This window comes from Hydra vulgaris, chromosome 01, assembly GCF_038396675.1.
Source record: "Hydra vulgaris chromosome 01, alternate assembly HydraT2T_AEP".
NCBI lineage: Eukaryota > Metazoa > Cnidaria > Hydrozoa > Anthoathecata > Hydridae > Hydra > Hydra vulgaris.
In genome coordinates, this window is record NC_088920.1 from 43,707,501 (window position 1) to 43,725,000 (window position 17,500).

At 27.1% G+C, this 17,500-nt stretch overlaps 1 protein-coding gene across 1 annotated transcript in view; it reads right to left on the reverse strand.

Moving 5' to 3' along the window:
- LOC100213204 (leiomodin-3) overlaps positions 1 to 17,500 on the reverse strand; it is a 55,654-nt gene that overhangs the window by 16,852 nt on the left and 21,302 nt on the right. The window contains exons 4-5 of the mRNA XM_065788273.1: positions 14,131 to 14,223; positions 6,717 to 6,958 (exon numbers count right to left, since the gene is read on the reverse strand). Of these exons, the coding sequence (XP_065644345.1) occupies positions 6,717 to 6,958; positions 14,131 to 14,223 (335 nt within the window). The remainder of the gene's footprint in view (positions 1 to 6,716; positions 6,959 to 14,130; positions 14,224 to 17,500) is intronic.

Genomic DNA, 17,500 nt, shown 5'->3' on the forward strand with positions numbered 1-17,500 from the left:
ATAATATATATATATATATATATATATTATATATATATATATATATTTATATATATATATATATTTATATATATATATTTATATATATATATACATATATATATATATATATATATATATATATATATATATATATATATATATATATATATATATATATATTTATTTATATGTGGCATTAATGAAAAAGCTGGAAAGACTTCAGTACATACATCAAAAGATTTCAATGAACATGCAAGGAATTTGCTGTTTAGTAAATAACCAGAGTTGAAATTTTAAGTTAAGCGAATAATTAAGTAACAGATATTAAAATAGCCAGGACTAGGGCTGGGTTTGTGGCCGTATAAATCCTTAAGTATATTCTTATAATTTTTTTATAAGTTAATGTTATTTTTTATTATATATAAACATCATCATGATCAATATGATCATCATTATCATCATCATTATTACTGTCATCTTCATCATTATCTTCATCATCATTATCTTCATCATTATCATTATTATCATCACCATCATCATCATTATCAAGCTTTAGCTTATGTTATTAACAGAAATGCTTGAGATTTTAGATATGATGATATGATGATTGAGGTAGAAGTAAAAAAACTTAAAGAGAGTGCAATACTTATGGAATGAGCTTTAGTTTAAACTAAAGCTCGTTTATACCTTATGTATTGGATTCTCTCTAAGTTTCTTTACTTCTACTTCTATCATTTTCTCCTACACGCTGCTACCTCTCTAAATGAATCCTACTAGCTGCTTCCTCTCTAAATGATACCCAAACCGCATTAATCTTCTCTGACAAACATTGCTTGATACAGTATTATTACAGATTATGGCTCTTTTTTTGTATTGTTAGAGTGATACCACACATCGATCTGATCATCATCTTCTCTTTCAGCAAATACTACGCCATACAAATACTAAAGTTGATTCAAATATATAAAAATATAGTATGCCAGCATCTATATAAATAGCAAACATATATGCTTATATCCATATATATCCATACTATGCATGCATAAATGTGCCTCATACCTAATCTCATAGATCCAAGAAGGTATGAAAGCTCTTATTCTTTTTTGTCGGTTTCAAGTCTTTCGTGTGCAGGTGCTATATTAAACTGCAATAATTCTTTTCATTTTTTTTTTTTTTTACAAAAATATCTCTCTTGAGAACAAATAACTTTTTATCATTGCAAAAATTTTTTACAGGATTGATGATAATGCTAAGCTCGATTATTCTCAGTTTACTAAATTGTGTATCTTATTTCAGATGCTAGGTTTTAGAGACTTTTGGAAAATCTTGAACAGTGTTATAAACTAAAGTAAGTCTAGCATTCCATCTTTCTAATTTATGAACCTGATCTTATAACTTCTCCCAGATTAAGGCAGAGTTATTTTCAAAGAACTTTTCCTCTAATTTGATTCTTGAATCTAATAGCCATCCTTTTTCTGCCATTTCAGTTAAACAGATTACCCGATTGTTTGACATCCAAAAAACTCTGGCTTCTGAAACCAAAGTCATTTATCAATTTTATTCTATCATTTATCAATTTTAATCTATTGTGTAAAAAAATTATACGGCTGATGGTTCAGACAACATTTCCATCATAGTCTTGCAAAAACGTTCTCTAGAATTTTCTTCAACCCTTCAACCCTATTATTAAGTGCTAATTAAGTGGAACCAATTTTTAAAAATTCTAGAAAACACTCAACAAGCAAAGTATTTTTTCTAACCGCAGTATAAGAGAAATAAAGAAATAATATCAAGAAATAAGAAAAACAGCTGAACCATCTACTGCACTTTGTTCAGTTTTAGGTGAATCTAATTCTGACAAAAAAGAAGACAAGTTTGATAAAGAGCTTCATAAAAATTTTATAAATTTTTTAGATAAAAATACTTTAAACCCTTACTTTCTGAAATTGGCGTTTTTAAATATGCCTACAGTGTCTCAAAAAATTATCTGACCAAACATTTAAAAAAATATTTTTCCTAAAAAAAGTGCTGTATTTTCCTAAATTTAGACTTTTTTGGTAAACTCAATATTAATAAAAATAAAAGAACATGTTTTTAAATAGATTTTATTTATTTTAATGTAAAATATGAATCACAAAGTTTTCAGTCTTAAAATGAAGAAACTTAGATCATTTTTTTGTGGCCAAAAAAATATTCAACCAAACACATTATTTGTTTCATAATGTATTATTGTATAACAAAACAATTATTTTAATACTTTGTTGGGCCTCCCTTTGCTTGGATTACAGCTTCTAGACATCTAGGCATCGATTTGACTAAAGATTTTGTTTCTTCTAGTTAAATCTTTTCCCAGGCTTCTCCAATTGCCACTTTGAGGTTATCTTTTTTGGAAAATGACGGATCTCCAATTTTTCGGTCTAAAATCTCCTACAAATGTTCAATGGGATTAAGGTCTGGTGATTGTGCAGGCCATTCCAAGACCTCAACATTTTTTTCAGTAAACTACTCCTTGGTTTTAGTAGCACTATGCTTGGGATTGTTATCTTGCTGAAATGTAAAATCAGATCCTAGCCAAAGTTTTTGAGCAGATGACTTCAAATTTTGCTTTAATATGTTTCTGTATTGCAACTGATCCATTATAGTATCAATAAATTGGAGTTTTCTGACACCCTTCCAAGTCATTGAACCCTATACCATCACATTACCGCCATCATAATTGACAGTTCCTCTCACGCAGCCTAATTTGTAAGGATCTCCGGCTTTTCTCCAAACCTTTTGGGCTCCATCAGATGACTTTAAGTTGAATTTTGATTTGTCGCTCCAAAGGATCTTTTTCCAGAAATTTAACGGAATGCTTTTGAACTTCTTAACAAACTCCAATCTTCTTTTCATGTGTTTCTTACTCAAATATGGTTTATTACGCACAAGTCGTCCTTGAAATCCCTGGTTTCAAATACAATTTCTCATTGTCTGATGGGATAATTTGATTCCATAATTCTCATCAGCTTGCTCAGCCAGTTTTTGAGCAGAAATAAAGCGATTTTTCTTGACTTATATAATTAAGTTTCTATCAAAACTCTTTGAAGTCTCTTTTTTGTGATCCTGTTGTTCCGATCAAATTATACTTCTTCATTATGTCGGATACTGTAATAAAAACCTATCGTCAGGTGCAGCAAGAGACTGGTCTTGCTGCACCTGACGATAGGTTTTACCCTGATTGACTAGATCGACAGCTAAATTTCTCTGAGAAACAGTCCAGTGATCTTTACCTCCAACCATTTTACTTAAAAAAACATGAAAGCTTTTTTTTATGCAAAACTTTTCTTTTTACTACAAAAAAACAGTTTTTTGTTATACAATTTCATTAATTGTATAAAAATTTGCTAAAATATTTCAACAAATTTCACATAAAATTAACTTACCTAAATATCGCTTGGTCAGATAATTTTTGTACAAGCCTATTCAATACTAAGTTTCTTTTAAGACAAATAATAAACCAACTGAAGCATGAATCAAAAAATATGAACACTAAATAACATACTATTCCCAATAGAATTAAAATGACAGACAAAGTAAGTTTCGCTATTCATTGTTTTTAGTATAATTTAGAGAGTAAACATTTCTTTTTGGGAAAAACTTGTTTGGTTGGATAATTTTTTGAGACAATGTATATATTTTACTCTAAAACTTGAAAACAAAAGGTCGCATTGCATTTCTGACTTTAAATTTAAAATCAATGGTCCACAGCAGTCAGGAAAAACAACAACTTTGCATGGTTTTATTATAAACTTTGTTTATATTTTTACTTTAAAAACCAGTTACATTATGACTTTCTGAGGTTGCTGATTGACACAATCCCAAGTTAAAAACACTATTGATGAGCTCAAAAACAAAAAGAATAATGATTCTTATGATTAATAACTGATTTCTCATGATTGTATATATATTATTGTTCTATTTTTCTAACCTTAAAAATTTAATTTAAGCTCATGATTTGAAAACTAAAATATTATTTATACTTTTTATAAGCTTGTTTTATAGACAATATTTATCTATAACTGTATGTAAAAAGTACCAAAGAACATGTAGTAAAGCTAAATTTAATTTAGGTAAAACACAAGTACTCTATAGAAATGTATTTTCATGTTTTTAGTGCCAATATATTTTCAAAGCAACAATGTATTTTGTTGGTTTCCTTACTCATAGTTTTGCCAAAGCTAGAACAACATAACTATGACAACATAACTATAACAACAAATTTTTCAAAATGTATAAAAAATAAAAGGGTTATTAGTATAGGTTTTATTCTATTTATATATTATAAATATATAAATTAGATATTATATATTATTCTATTATATGCTTATGAGATGTTAAAAAATTTAATTTTATTACCTACATAAATGTTTACGCCTACTTTTTTCTCAAAAAGTCTTTTTATTGAAAAAAGTACTATGTAAAATATTTCTTTAAAAAAAAAGTTTGATTTTCCCAAGGCAGAAGCTTTATATTATGAGCTATCTTAGTGGAGTTTATTTGGACTCTTTCTCCAAGGTATTTATATCTTTAATTGCATGTGGGTTTGAAGCAGAGAGTTCCAGTTGAGGACTTAGTGCTACATTGCATGAAAAAAACATCTTTTCAAGCATGCCAAGCATCTTTTTTAAATTTTATTTATCTCCTTGAAGCCAAGAAGACTAGTACAGTTGTGGTGACCACTTTATTGTGGTTACAGCCCTCTCTTAACTTTTTAACTCCAAAACATGGACCTTGACAAAAAAGGTTGCTGCGTAGAGAAACAAGTTTAGTGCGGTAATACCAGGAACACGGTGGGGATCAAAGTCTGAACTTCTCGCTTATGCAGCAAATGCTCTACCACTATACTTCTACAGCCATCTTAAATACACCTTATTGTATGCGCACTACATCAAAATAAACTTCCGTTAAGAGCTCCTTTTAAAAAACATGATGGTGACACAACATGACCAAGAACCTTCAGCGGACTACTTGGCATAAAGGTTTGCTGAAAATACTCAGGATATAAATCAATTTTTGTTTAATCATTTTGAAAATCCATTAGTAGATGACTATATTTGAGAAGAAATAAATTTGAGAAATGCTAATTAATCTTATTTGCATTGATCTTTAGTTAGGTGCTAAAAGATCGTAGCTGCGATCAAAGACTATTATTTGAATATTGTAAAGGCTTTAATAAAGTTTCTGAAAAATCAACTTCTTATAAAAAAAAAGTGCAAAGTGGCTAACTTTAGCATTTCAACTTCTCTGTTTATATACTAGAGACAACAGACTTTGAGTCAAAAAAGTCATTATTTTTCTTTTGACGTGTCTTTAAAAAAACTTTTCTACTTTGCTGCTCAAGTTTATGATTTGATTCAAAATAAAAATCTTGACCCAATTTTTTAATATTGCTCAAATCCTTTCTCTTTTAATGCTATTATTGATTACTTATTCTAAATCTAATCATTAAAAACAATGCATATGTTTAAACCTAAAAACATCTTTTATGCCATGGCAAATGACATGGATAATGACGACAAAATACGAAATTTTAGCTTTTAAACCCTACTGACTCTAAGGCAAAGGTTTTATAGTTAGGTAAGATGTTTTTTTAAAAAAAAAATATTATATGAGATAATTAGCTTTAGTTTTTATTTATAGAATAAACAAAGAAAGAAAAATAAATTGAAGAAAATCCTAGAAATTAATTTTAATGAGTTGATTGACATCAGTGTTACAGATGTTACAGAACCCCCTACAACACAACATTTTTTAAACTAAGAAATCCAACATATAATTGACAATAACGTTAAACCAGAAACTAGAGACTTCCTATCTTACTCCCAGAGAGTAGAGCCAGCAGTAAAACAAAGTATTAGTAAGCAGTATCCAAAGCATCCAATGTTTATGAGTTTGACACAGTTGCATTTCATTTATATTATTAAGCAGAAAGATGCGTAAAACACAAATTTCAAAAGAACATTAATCCCATTTTTAATTATTTTTTATTGATATTTATTAATTGATTATAAATATTTTTTAATTGATTGAATGATGTTTTACTTAAAAAAATATCCTTAATCAGAATGTTTTAAATTGTGAAAATCAAGACTTGTTTTTATACTTGTATACAAATATACTTAAGCATAAAAGTTTTGGTTTGAAATCTTCAGACAGTTACCAAATTAATTATTAACTCTAACTTTAAATATTATAAATGCAAAACTTCTGCGTATATATTTTTCCCGCACTGTTTAACTTAAATTAAGGTATTTTTTGTAAATAGTAAATTTATTTTTTGCATAGAAAATTCAAAAATTCTAAGAATTTTAGAATTTTCTATGCAAAAAGACTATTTGTCAAAAAGATAGACTCTTTGTTAAAAATCTCTTATATTTTGAGAGTAATCATATTTCAACCAACTACTGCAACATTATGCAATATGTGATAGTAAAACATTAAGATTTATAAGCACATAAAATAAATTTGGAAATTATACCCTTAGATACATATTATTTGAAAGCCGGAGACTATAAATCTTTTTTTTTAAGGGCATTTATATATTTATATACATGCACTACACTAAATTATATACTAAAACAAGTTTTTATTGAAAAAAGTTTTGGATTTGCATTTATTGTACAAAACGTTGATTAAAAAATAATAATAATAAAAATCATTTTAAAAACTTATGTTAATATAAATAAATATTATACTTCAACTTTATCATCATTCAATCCAGCAGCTGCAAGCATCAAATGCTTTATTTTTAAACTTGTGGCAAGAGAGTCAAATATTGCTTTAAGAATATTAATTTCCAAAGGAACATTATTAATACAAATGCTAAACAGATCATCTTCATCGTTGCGTAGACAATGCATTAATATAACAGAATCTAACTCTAAATCTTCTCCAGATACAGATTTCATGATTCTCTTTTCTGTTCCTTTTATTGGCTCTACAAAACAACCAAGGATAAATTAAACATGTTACTAAAGTCCTGGAAAACAAACTAAAACAGCATTAAAAGTTCATAAATAATTAAGCTAAAATTTTAAAAGGATCATAAGCTTGTGTAATTACCAAGCTTAGATTGGGTTTTTTCCAGCTTTCATCCAAGCTGCCGAATGTTAGTAAAACTCACAAAAAAAATATTTGAAACTATCTAAAAAATATCTATCTGAAAATATCTGAAACATCTAAAATTATGCATAATTTGCATAAAGAAATTTTAGATTTATATAAAAGGGACTTTTCATTATGTTGAATTGACAAAATTTGTTTATATTTTTTCACTTAAGCATAGCAAAAAAATTTACTAAAAAATTTCACGGAAATTTTTTTAAATTATATTTATGTATGAAATAAATAAAAGGTTTCAAAGGTAACTCTTATCTTGTGCAAATGGTAACTCACACTGGTTATGTGCAATTGGTAACTCACGCCAGAATAACGAAAAGTTAAAAAATATCAAATTTTCCTTAAACTGTATGTTTATATTGATTGCTGCATGACTATTACTTGTACTTCAATGAAATAAGAAATCACAAAAACTACTAAAAAAACAATTTAGTTTTAAAAAAAACCGTTAGCTTAATGAATTCATGAAATTTAAACACTTTGATAAAAATATTGTTGAGGATAAGGTTTAAAATTGTCACTCAAGTAATCTTTAACTTTAATTTACTTTATCAAGAAAACATTTATCAGACGATATAACTAGATATATAACAGAACAGATATATCAAGTGTGAATGTACCTGACATGCCAAATGTTAAGTAATATCTGCTGTGCAGCAAAGTATCTAAAATCTTAAAACTTTAAAATAAAATAAAATAAGAATTACATTCTTTATTTCATGGGTCATTATCATTAAAGGTGGTTGAAGATATAAACAAACATGATATGAAAATTAGGTTTTTATAGAAAAGCTAAAAACTTTTATGTGCTAAGAGCTAACATCCCAAAAAAAATGTCATTAACAACAACAATAACAACATGTCAGTTTGTAACAACAACGATATTCTTACAACAATAAAGCTTTAGATTTAAAGAAAATAAAAGTGTTAGGTTAAAAAATACAAGGATTGTGTAAAAAAATATGAGTGTGGTGTAAAAAACGATTACTTCATTTCAATGATTACACTTCTATGCTATTCATGATTTTAAGTGTTAAAGAAACAAAATGTGATTTGTTTTCTTAGTAAATTGAAGATAAAATTCTAAGAAAACTTTTTAGCAAACTTTCTTTAAGTGACTTTATGATAAAATAATGATATGAAACTTTAACAGAAATTTAGGTGAACTTCATTTTAGCTTGAAAATAATAATTTTAAAATCAATACTTTAGAAATTATCTCTCATGATTGTTAAGTGCAAAAAGTATTATTGTTAATTTTTTGAATCCCTTTAGCAAAAACTATTGAAATACAAAATGCAGGAGAATTTTCCCCAGCCATAATACTTAATGTCAAATTTTGCATCAGAATATTTACATTATTAAACTAATAATTTTATTATTATATATATGGTATTTTTTATTAATGTATTATTGTTGTGAATTTTTATTTTCATAACTTTTTGACATATATTACGGACATATCAGGTAAAAACATGGTACTTAAGCCAAAAAACTACAATAATTATCTTACTGATTTAAAATGTTAAATTAGGAATTTTTTTTTTAATAAAAAAATTATTTCTCAGGCAGTTATTGAAAATTATAGGAAGTATAATACCTGTATAGGAAGTATAATACCTGTAAATATTCATGTGCTAATAAAAAAATTAACTATAGTATATAAATATTGATTATAGTAAAATATCTTAACTTAATTTAATAAAAAATATGTATCCTCAGTTGATTGAAAAAACTAAAAACCAAAAAATTAATTAAATAATTTTAAGCTCAAGCCCAAAATAAGAGTTATTTTAAATCTGACTTGTTTCTTGTTCACAAATTAATAAATAATAGTTTTAAAATAAGGCAAATTCTGAATATAAATCTAAGTATAATATATAAAAATAATTATAAGGTTAAAAAAAATTTTTTTAAATTAAATTAAAAATTAAAATTTAAGTTAAAAATTAAAAAAAATAATCTATAATAATAATTATAAAAATATTAATCTAAAATACAAAATATGTAATGACACAATGCTTTATTTTGTATAGATTTTAACAAAAAACATTTTCTTCCAAAATTAAACTGTGCATCAATGTGACATAATGCCCAAAGATTAATGTGAATTTATATTGACAGAATTGTAGCAGCTAAATTCATAGATGCAGCCCTCGGAACTAAAAAAATAAAGTTTAAAAACTCTAATAGTTTATGGTCAGCAGTAAATTGCCGACCATAAACTATTAAAGGTAAGCACCAGGTCGGCAAAAAAAAATTTAAAACAAAGGGATTACGATAAAACATAGAAATGAGGTCAGCAGTTTTTTTCCAACCTCAAATGGATTTAGGTCAGCAGTTAGGTTGGCATTGCTGAATGTCGACCCTTATTACGAGGGTTCTATATGTAACATCTATCTTAATCTTGTGCCAATATTAACTTGAAACTGAAGAATTTATTTTTTTGTAATACCTGGATTTTTTAAATACTTGCATATTTTAATTTTGAAAAAAATGTAATATAATAACTGTAAATATAAGTAATACCAAAACTAAAAATTATTCCATACAATGAAATTTAAAAAACTTTTTTAAATTTTTAACTATTGAAAAACAGTAATCAACTTTTACAAAGAAGTAATTAACTTTTTAAAACAGTAATTGAAAGAGAAATAGAGATATAAGTATTCTTTAAAGTTTAATTTTGATTTCACAAGGAAATTCAAGATATGATTACTTGAGGCAAATAGAACTTGCTGTTATGCTACTGTATGGAGATTATTACAAGCACCAATTTCTAGGTGTAATAAACCATGTCATGTTTAAAGTATTGTACTATATGATGATTTTCTCAATTCTAGACGACATATCAGGTTGCCAAGAAATGGAGAGGGAGCAACTCATGAGTGAATTCTAGAGTTTCCTTCTTCATTTCAAAGAGTAGCTTCTCAGGTACTCATTGTCAGATAATCATCATAGGTTGAATCTTTTTAAATCATAATTGATTAAACTAGAAATATAAATAAATGCCAAAATGCCAAATATTTTATTAAGATTCAACATCAAATTGATATTTTAATGCTTAATAATATCTTTTAGGCAAATGAAATATTTCCAATTCTTTAACAAACCTGGTGTTGCTGTAGTAAAAATTATGTTTCTTGGACACACATGATATCTGGATCTGCATCTTGTTATCCTAGCCCTTTTTGATCTAAAAAACCAGAATAGAGGAGATATGGCTAAAAACTCAAAATATTCTCACTGCGTAGATTTCAAGACCATATTTCAAGATAACTAGGCTACAATAAATTATTAACATATATAAAAAAAAAAAAAAAAAAAGGCTAGAAGAGAAGTTCTGTGAGAAGAGATCATTCTGTGATGAAAATAATATTTTTTTTCTGTGACAAAATAAAAAATTCATGATTATTTAAATACAACTATTTTCACTTAAAAAATGACTTGTTTCACTTCAGTCATTTTGTTTTAATTGAATGATTTTTTTAATATATAAATTTAAATATTTCTCCACCATGATATTTTTATTTAAGAGATCTTGGCTCATTAATAAATATTTGTTTTAAAATTTGCATGCTATAGTTCAGTGGCATCAAAAATCATAACCCAATTTGTATAGAAATGCATAAAAAATTGCCAAAATTTATGATAGTTTAAAAATGTTACAATACAAAAAATTTTTTTTATAGAAAAATTATAAAAACAAGTCAAAAAAACAGAAATTCAACCTGCTTTTTGATGAAAAAATGTCCCCCATTTTATATATTTTTTCATATCTAATTATATTGGAAATTAATCATGCTTAAGGTCCTTAACAACAACAAGAATTTTTAAAGGATCCACCCAAGTCACAAAAAGATAATAATTAGATAGGAGTTTTGAAATACTCAATATTCAAAAAATTAGTATTTTAATGGTTATTGCATTAAAATGTTTTTCAAAGCAAATTTAATAAATAAAAGATATTTTTGACAATCAAACTTTTAGAAGTTTTTCATAAAACCCTTTTTCAGGGTTTTGTTTTATTATTTTTTCATTTGTTTGTTGCTAAATAAATATTATGTACTTCATGTTTTAACTCAAAAAAAAAATTTTCATCAGCTCTATTTGATAGTGTAATTCTTTTTTTTTATGTTTATATTTTTTTGTTTGTTTTTTTGTAGCTTTAATTGATGTTTAAGGAAAAATTTTGTATGATAATTTGTTTTAACTTTAAATTGGTACAATCCACTGCCCAGACAGTACCCCAAACTAAACAAGTGAGGGGCCCTAATAGCGTCAGAGAAAACAATGGTTTAGGAAGTTTTGTTCCAGAAATTTCAGCCTTAAAGATGCACCTCATAGTGGTCAAGCTATAGTACTCCAGGACAATAAATTAAGAACCCTGGTGGAACTGACCCATTGCAAATGGCTTTAAGCAGTAAATAGGCATCAGTCACCATGCAATCTTAGATGGTTTGAAACATTTTGGGAAGATAAAAAAGTTCAAAGGTAGGTGCCTCACAACTTGATTGATCAACAAAAATTGTCACATTTCATGATCTGTTTTTCTGCAAAACCAATATGATCTTTTTTTGAATCAAATGTTGACCTGTGATGAAAAGTAAACTTTGTATAACAATCAAATATGCTCATGACAGTGATTGGATGTCTGCAAGCCTCCCAAGCACTTGCACAATGCAAAGATCCACATAAAGAAAACTATGGTAAAGTACGGTGGACTGCAGCCAACTTGATCACTGCACAATTTTTGTAACCTAGCAAAACCATCATAGTAAAGTCTTTTTGCGAGGAAATTGATGAAGTATACCAAAAATTACATCAGCAGTAGCCAGTGCTGGTTAACTAAAAAGGTCTATTCCTGGTCCATGATTATGCCAGTCTACCCGTTTCATAATTCACCGTCTGAAAAATAAATTGATTGAACTTCGAAGTTGTGCCTTACTCACCATATTCCCAAGACTTTGACATGTAACAGCTTGGCAAAAATGAGCTAATTCTACTGGGTTTATTTTAGTTGAACCAAGTTAGTATTAATGAAGTTATGCCATTTTAAACTTTATTTAAGGAAACCCTTAAATAAGTTTAAAATTGTTTCTTTTGATGTGAAAAATTTATATTCCACCAAAAGAAAATCAAATTATCAGTTACAAAAATAACTTTTAATATTCATGACTTGAAAATCTCAAAGTACAATATTGTAAAAATATTTTTGTTTACTTCAAGTAGTTCACATCTTTTTTATATGGTAAATACTACAATCAAACTGATAGTGTGCCCAATGATTGATAATGATGAGTGAATGGTGTGGACATTTCATTTATGTGGCATTTAGAAAACTATTACAATTTTTTTTTTGTAATTTTAAACATATTCACTTCCAACAAGGCTGGAAGCAACCACTACTAGAGTTGGAAGTTACTGGAAGAGAAAATATGTTTATAAAACAAGATAACGATTAGCAGACAACTTGAAAGATTGCAAAGTATATAAATCAGGAAAACAAGATGAAGGTAGCGAAATCAAAAGAACTGATGTTCAACGAAAAAAACTAGATCAATAAGAATTTTTGGAAAAAAAGGATGAGACTTAATTGAATGACAAGTAACGCAAGAATGAGATTTAGTAAGTGATACAAGAGACGCTAGCTCTTTTAGAGCAGCGCCCTTCAAAGTATTTATAGAAAAGAGAAAGAGATCCAACATAATGACAATGTGACAATGGTTAAAGGTTGGCTGAAAGACAGTTCCAATTATGTTTACGATGCATTTTTTCACCTTGTCTAAAAGAGAAGGGGCATCATTTGAAGATCCGTTCTAAACATGACAACAGTATTTCATACAAGGACAGATTAGAGATTTATAGAGATAAAGAATAGAGTCCGGAGTAAGAAAGTGGCAAGCACAATAAAGTGATGCAATCGTAGCAGATGTTTGACATTAATGAATTCAGAGGTAAAAAAAAATTCCTTTTATAAAAAATAATTTTTTATTTAATAAAAGATTTATTTTATATAAGATACATAAAATTTTTTGACTCAAAAACAGATAGTTCAATTTTTTTTTTTAGATTATTTAAATTCTAAACATTTCAATATTAAGTACTTGCAAGTATAGTCAGAATAGTCTAGAATTGATTGCAACCATTGCAAAAATAAAATAGTTTGTTAACAATTTCAGTTTTAAATTTTTAAAAATTTTACAAAAATTCATATTTAACATATAGTTATTTAATAAATGCCTATTTAATTTACTTATTTAATATATTTAGGTTATTTATGCATATTTCATTTAATATATGCATTTAGTATGATGACCATAATGATATTTAAAATATCTTAATAATTTTACAAAAAAAAAAATCAACATCCAGCTAACAGAGGCATTAATTATTATCCAAACCAAAAAACATAATAAACGCAAAATAATAAACAAACCAAATATCCCAGCAAACATTCTATGGCCAAATTTTAGTGGACCTATTTAAACATTTTGAGCAGTCCACTGCAGTTTTGCTCATCAGTTACTTAGTGGATTATCATTAGTGGCAGCCACCTTAAGTGACTTGCTAATGACTAGTCACTATTAGCATGTCAGAAAAATTTCGGCCAGCAGTTTATAGTGGCTGCCACTAAACTAATGAGCAAAACAATCAACTGCTTAAGAAACCTATATAGGTCCACTGCAAATACAATAAAACACGTTTGCTGGAATATGTAAATACATCAAGTTGATCTACATTAGTAAAACCTCTTTAAACATCAAATATAAAAATTTTGATTAGACTTAACTAAAATTATATTTAAAAAATTATAAAATTTGATTTTTTTTCATTAAAAAATAATAATATTTAAACTTAAAGATTTACTTGGTATCAGTCATTTATCACAATTACATATATTTTTTAGGTTTTAAAATACTTGAAATTTATAATTGTACTTTATAATTGTAAAAACTCAAACTGTTTTTTAAAAAGCAATTTAACTTACGATTTGCATGAAAACCACCAACCACAGGCTTTTCTCCACTTAAAACAGATTGATATTGATCTTGTGATACTAAACCATGGATATCATTCTCCGCTTCAAAAAATTGAGAGTTAATTACTTATTATAATATAATACATACATACATACATACATACATGCATACATACATACATACATACATACATACATACATACATACATACATACATACATACATACATACATACATACATACACATATACATATACATATACATATATATATACATATACATATATATATATATATATATATATATATATATATATATATATATATATATATATATATATATATATATATATATATATATATATATATATATATATACATATCTTTAGTGTTGACATCATGTATAAGAGTATATTATATTTGTAAGAAAACATCAATTAATATGAATTCTCTTAATACAATTAGTAATTTATTATTAGAAATTTTTGCTGCATTATGGTTACCAGCATCATCAGCTCGTAAAAATGATTCAAAAATTTTTTTGTAACATTAGAAACAGTTTAAAATTAACTGTCGTCAGCAGTTGAATGACTTCTTTCTTGCTTACGCAATAATATAAAAAAAAAAGTTCAAAATTTAGTTTTCACAAACTGCCCGTTACCAAGAGGTAACGGGCAGTTTGAGAAAAAAAAGTTAAACATTGGAACCTCTGTATTTCAAGAGCTTCGCGCACTTTTCGATCAAATTTTTTTATTTCAACTTTAATTGTTTTTACATTTTTCCACTTTATTTCTTGTGAGCAAAACTTATTATGGGTGGCTATTGCCAACTGATAATGTTTCCCCTCATTTAAACTTTTTAGATGTTGTTGAGTATGAGTCCTAATTTAAAGTTTAGTTTTGCCTATGTATCTCTTAGATAGTAAACAACCCGGGCTGGTATTTGACCTGAGCCAAAGCCAGTTTTATGGCTGGGGCTATATAAATATTGGTGCATATTGATATGATATATAAAAACAAGTCATTATGCACCAATTTTAAGCAGTCCCATCCATAGAACTGGCCTTGGCCACTGTCAAATACTAGCCCCGGTCGTTTACTACTCTTAGAGCATTTGCATTCAATCAAATAAGTTCCAGGTTGACTATTATGTGGCAATTTAGTTTTGTTATTTGACGTTAGTAATGTTCTTAAATTTGGAATTGATTCAAAGACTACTCAATAGCCAGCTTTCCGAAATATTTTCGTTAGGTTCGGGGATAGTGACGTTATCCATGGTAACAATACAGTAGGGAGGTTAAGAGAGTCTGATTGAATTTTGTTGATTTTTAGAGACCATTTATTTCCAATTAAGTTTGCAATCCATTTAAGTTGGCATATGTTGTACCCATTTTCGTTAAACATTTGAATTAGGAAACTAATCTGATCTTGTAAATATAAATTACTGCATATAGAATAAGCCCTGTAAACAAAACCTTTAAATATTGCATTTAGAATCTTAGGGTCATGATTTGAGTGAGGTTTAACTTGGATATTTGTAATGGCTTCCTTTTTGTAAACTTTAAACTCGTTTTTTCCTTTGTTGCTATTTATTATGGTTAAATCGAGGAAGTTTAGAGTTCTTTTATCATTTTCAGTTTTAATCGTATATTGTATCAAAGGGTGTTGTTTGTTTAAGTCTCATAGAACTTTGTTTACACAGTTGTTGTTCCACAGGAAACAACAACTGTGTAAACAAAGTTCTATGAGATGTCTTGCCTCAATTATAGTAAGTTTGGTGGAATATTTGTAGGAATCATCTTTATTTAATTAGTCTGTAAGAATTAAAGTAGTTTCCTTTAGTGGTATTGATGGATACAAGTTTATTACATCAAATAAAACTTGAACCTCGTTTTTGTCAATCTCCCGTGAATTTGCTTTACTAATAAAATCAAAAAAACTTTTCAGACGTGTTTGGTTTTTGTTTAAGGTTTTATTTTCTTTACTTAGTAGTTTGATATTCCATAATTAGCCGATATTAGCATGATATAACTATTCTCATAGGATAGGATTTTTCAGGTTTGTGAGCTTTTATTAGACCATACATACAAGGCGGATTGGGATAACTTGGATATATACTATTATATTCCGCTTTTGAAAATCACTGCTTTTTATTAAGTTGTGAGAGTTAAGTCTTAATTTTAATAGCATAAATTCTTACAATACCATTACCCTTATCAAACAGATATATATTAATAATTTTATTTTCCTTAAATTCCAGAAGAGTTTGTTTTTGTACTCTTGTTAAATTTTGATTTATTTTTTTACCCATTTTAAGTGCTTTTAAAACATTTTTTCTAAAATCCTGCGCATTTTCAATCTTGTTGCTATATTCTAATTTTAAAGCCAAAGTCTCCGTTGTTGCAATTATATCCATAAGGTATATATTTCAATGAAGGTACAAAATGTGGATCAAGATTAAGAAGACCGTTTTGATTTTTTGGAATATTGACATCGCATAAGTTTAAAACACCATTCTTTCACTGTTTGGGTTGTTAACTTGCAGATTTTATAACTGTGAATATTTTCAAATTTGTTTTGAAGATTTTTAAACTTTTTGAATAATCTCTCTTTTGATTTTAGAAACATTATTTTGCAAGCTTTTTGAGTAACTTGTTCAACTTTTTTGTAATCTATTTCATAAAGAATAACTTTAAGATCTTTCTGGAGATTTTTAGTTTCATTAACAAGCATAAAAAACCAATTTTTTTGGAATCATTTTTAATACAAATTTAAATTTCAAATCTATATTGAATAACAATACTCACTACTCTCTTTGTATTTAAAGGACTGTTAATTCGTAATGATTTCAGAATAAGTTTGTGTTTTTCACATTTTTGTAAAAATATAAACTGGTTTTTAGACTTGAAAATCTTGATATAGTAGTTGAAAGAGACCTCAATGGTAAAAAAAGTAAGTTTCAACGCTCTTTTTTAACATTTAATAATTAGTAATTAAGCAACATTTTAATAATGTTGTTTAAAAGTTAAAATAGTTAAAATAATGCGGAAGTACGTTTTATCATTTTCAAGTTTTATCTTTTTTTAAAAAACCACATCAATAATGACTAGAAAGTTTTTTTAACTAATAGTATTTTTGTAATTGTTTTTTTACTATTTTATAATAATTTTAAAACATGCAGGAGTGTTCCTACATTGACCTACATTGAATAGGTAAAACATGTAAGGAGTGATGCTGTATCAACTAACTTATAGCCTGCTGGCTAAAAGAAACTGCTGCTACATCGACTATCTAATGTAATAATGTTCAGCCTGCTGCTACAATGGACTGCTGTTACACTGACTATCTTATACCCTGCTGCTACTAGGAAGTGCTGCTA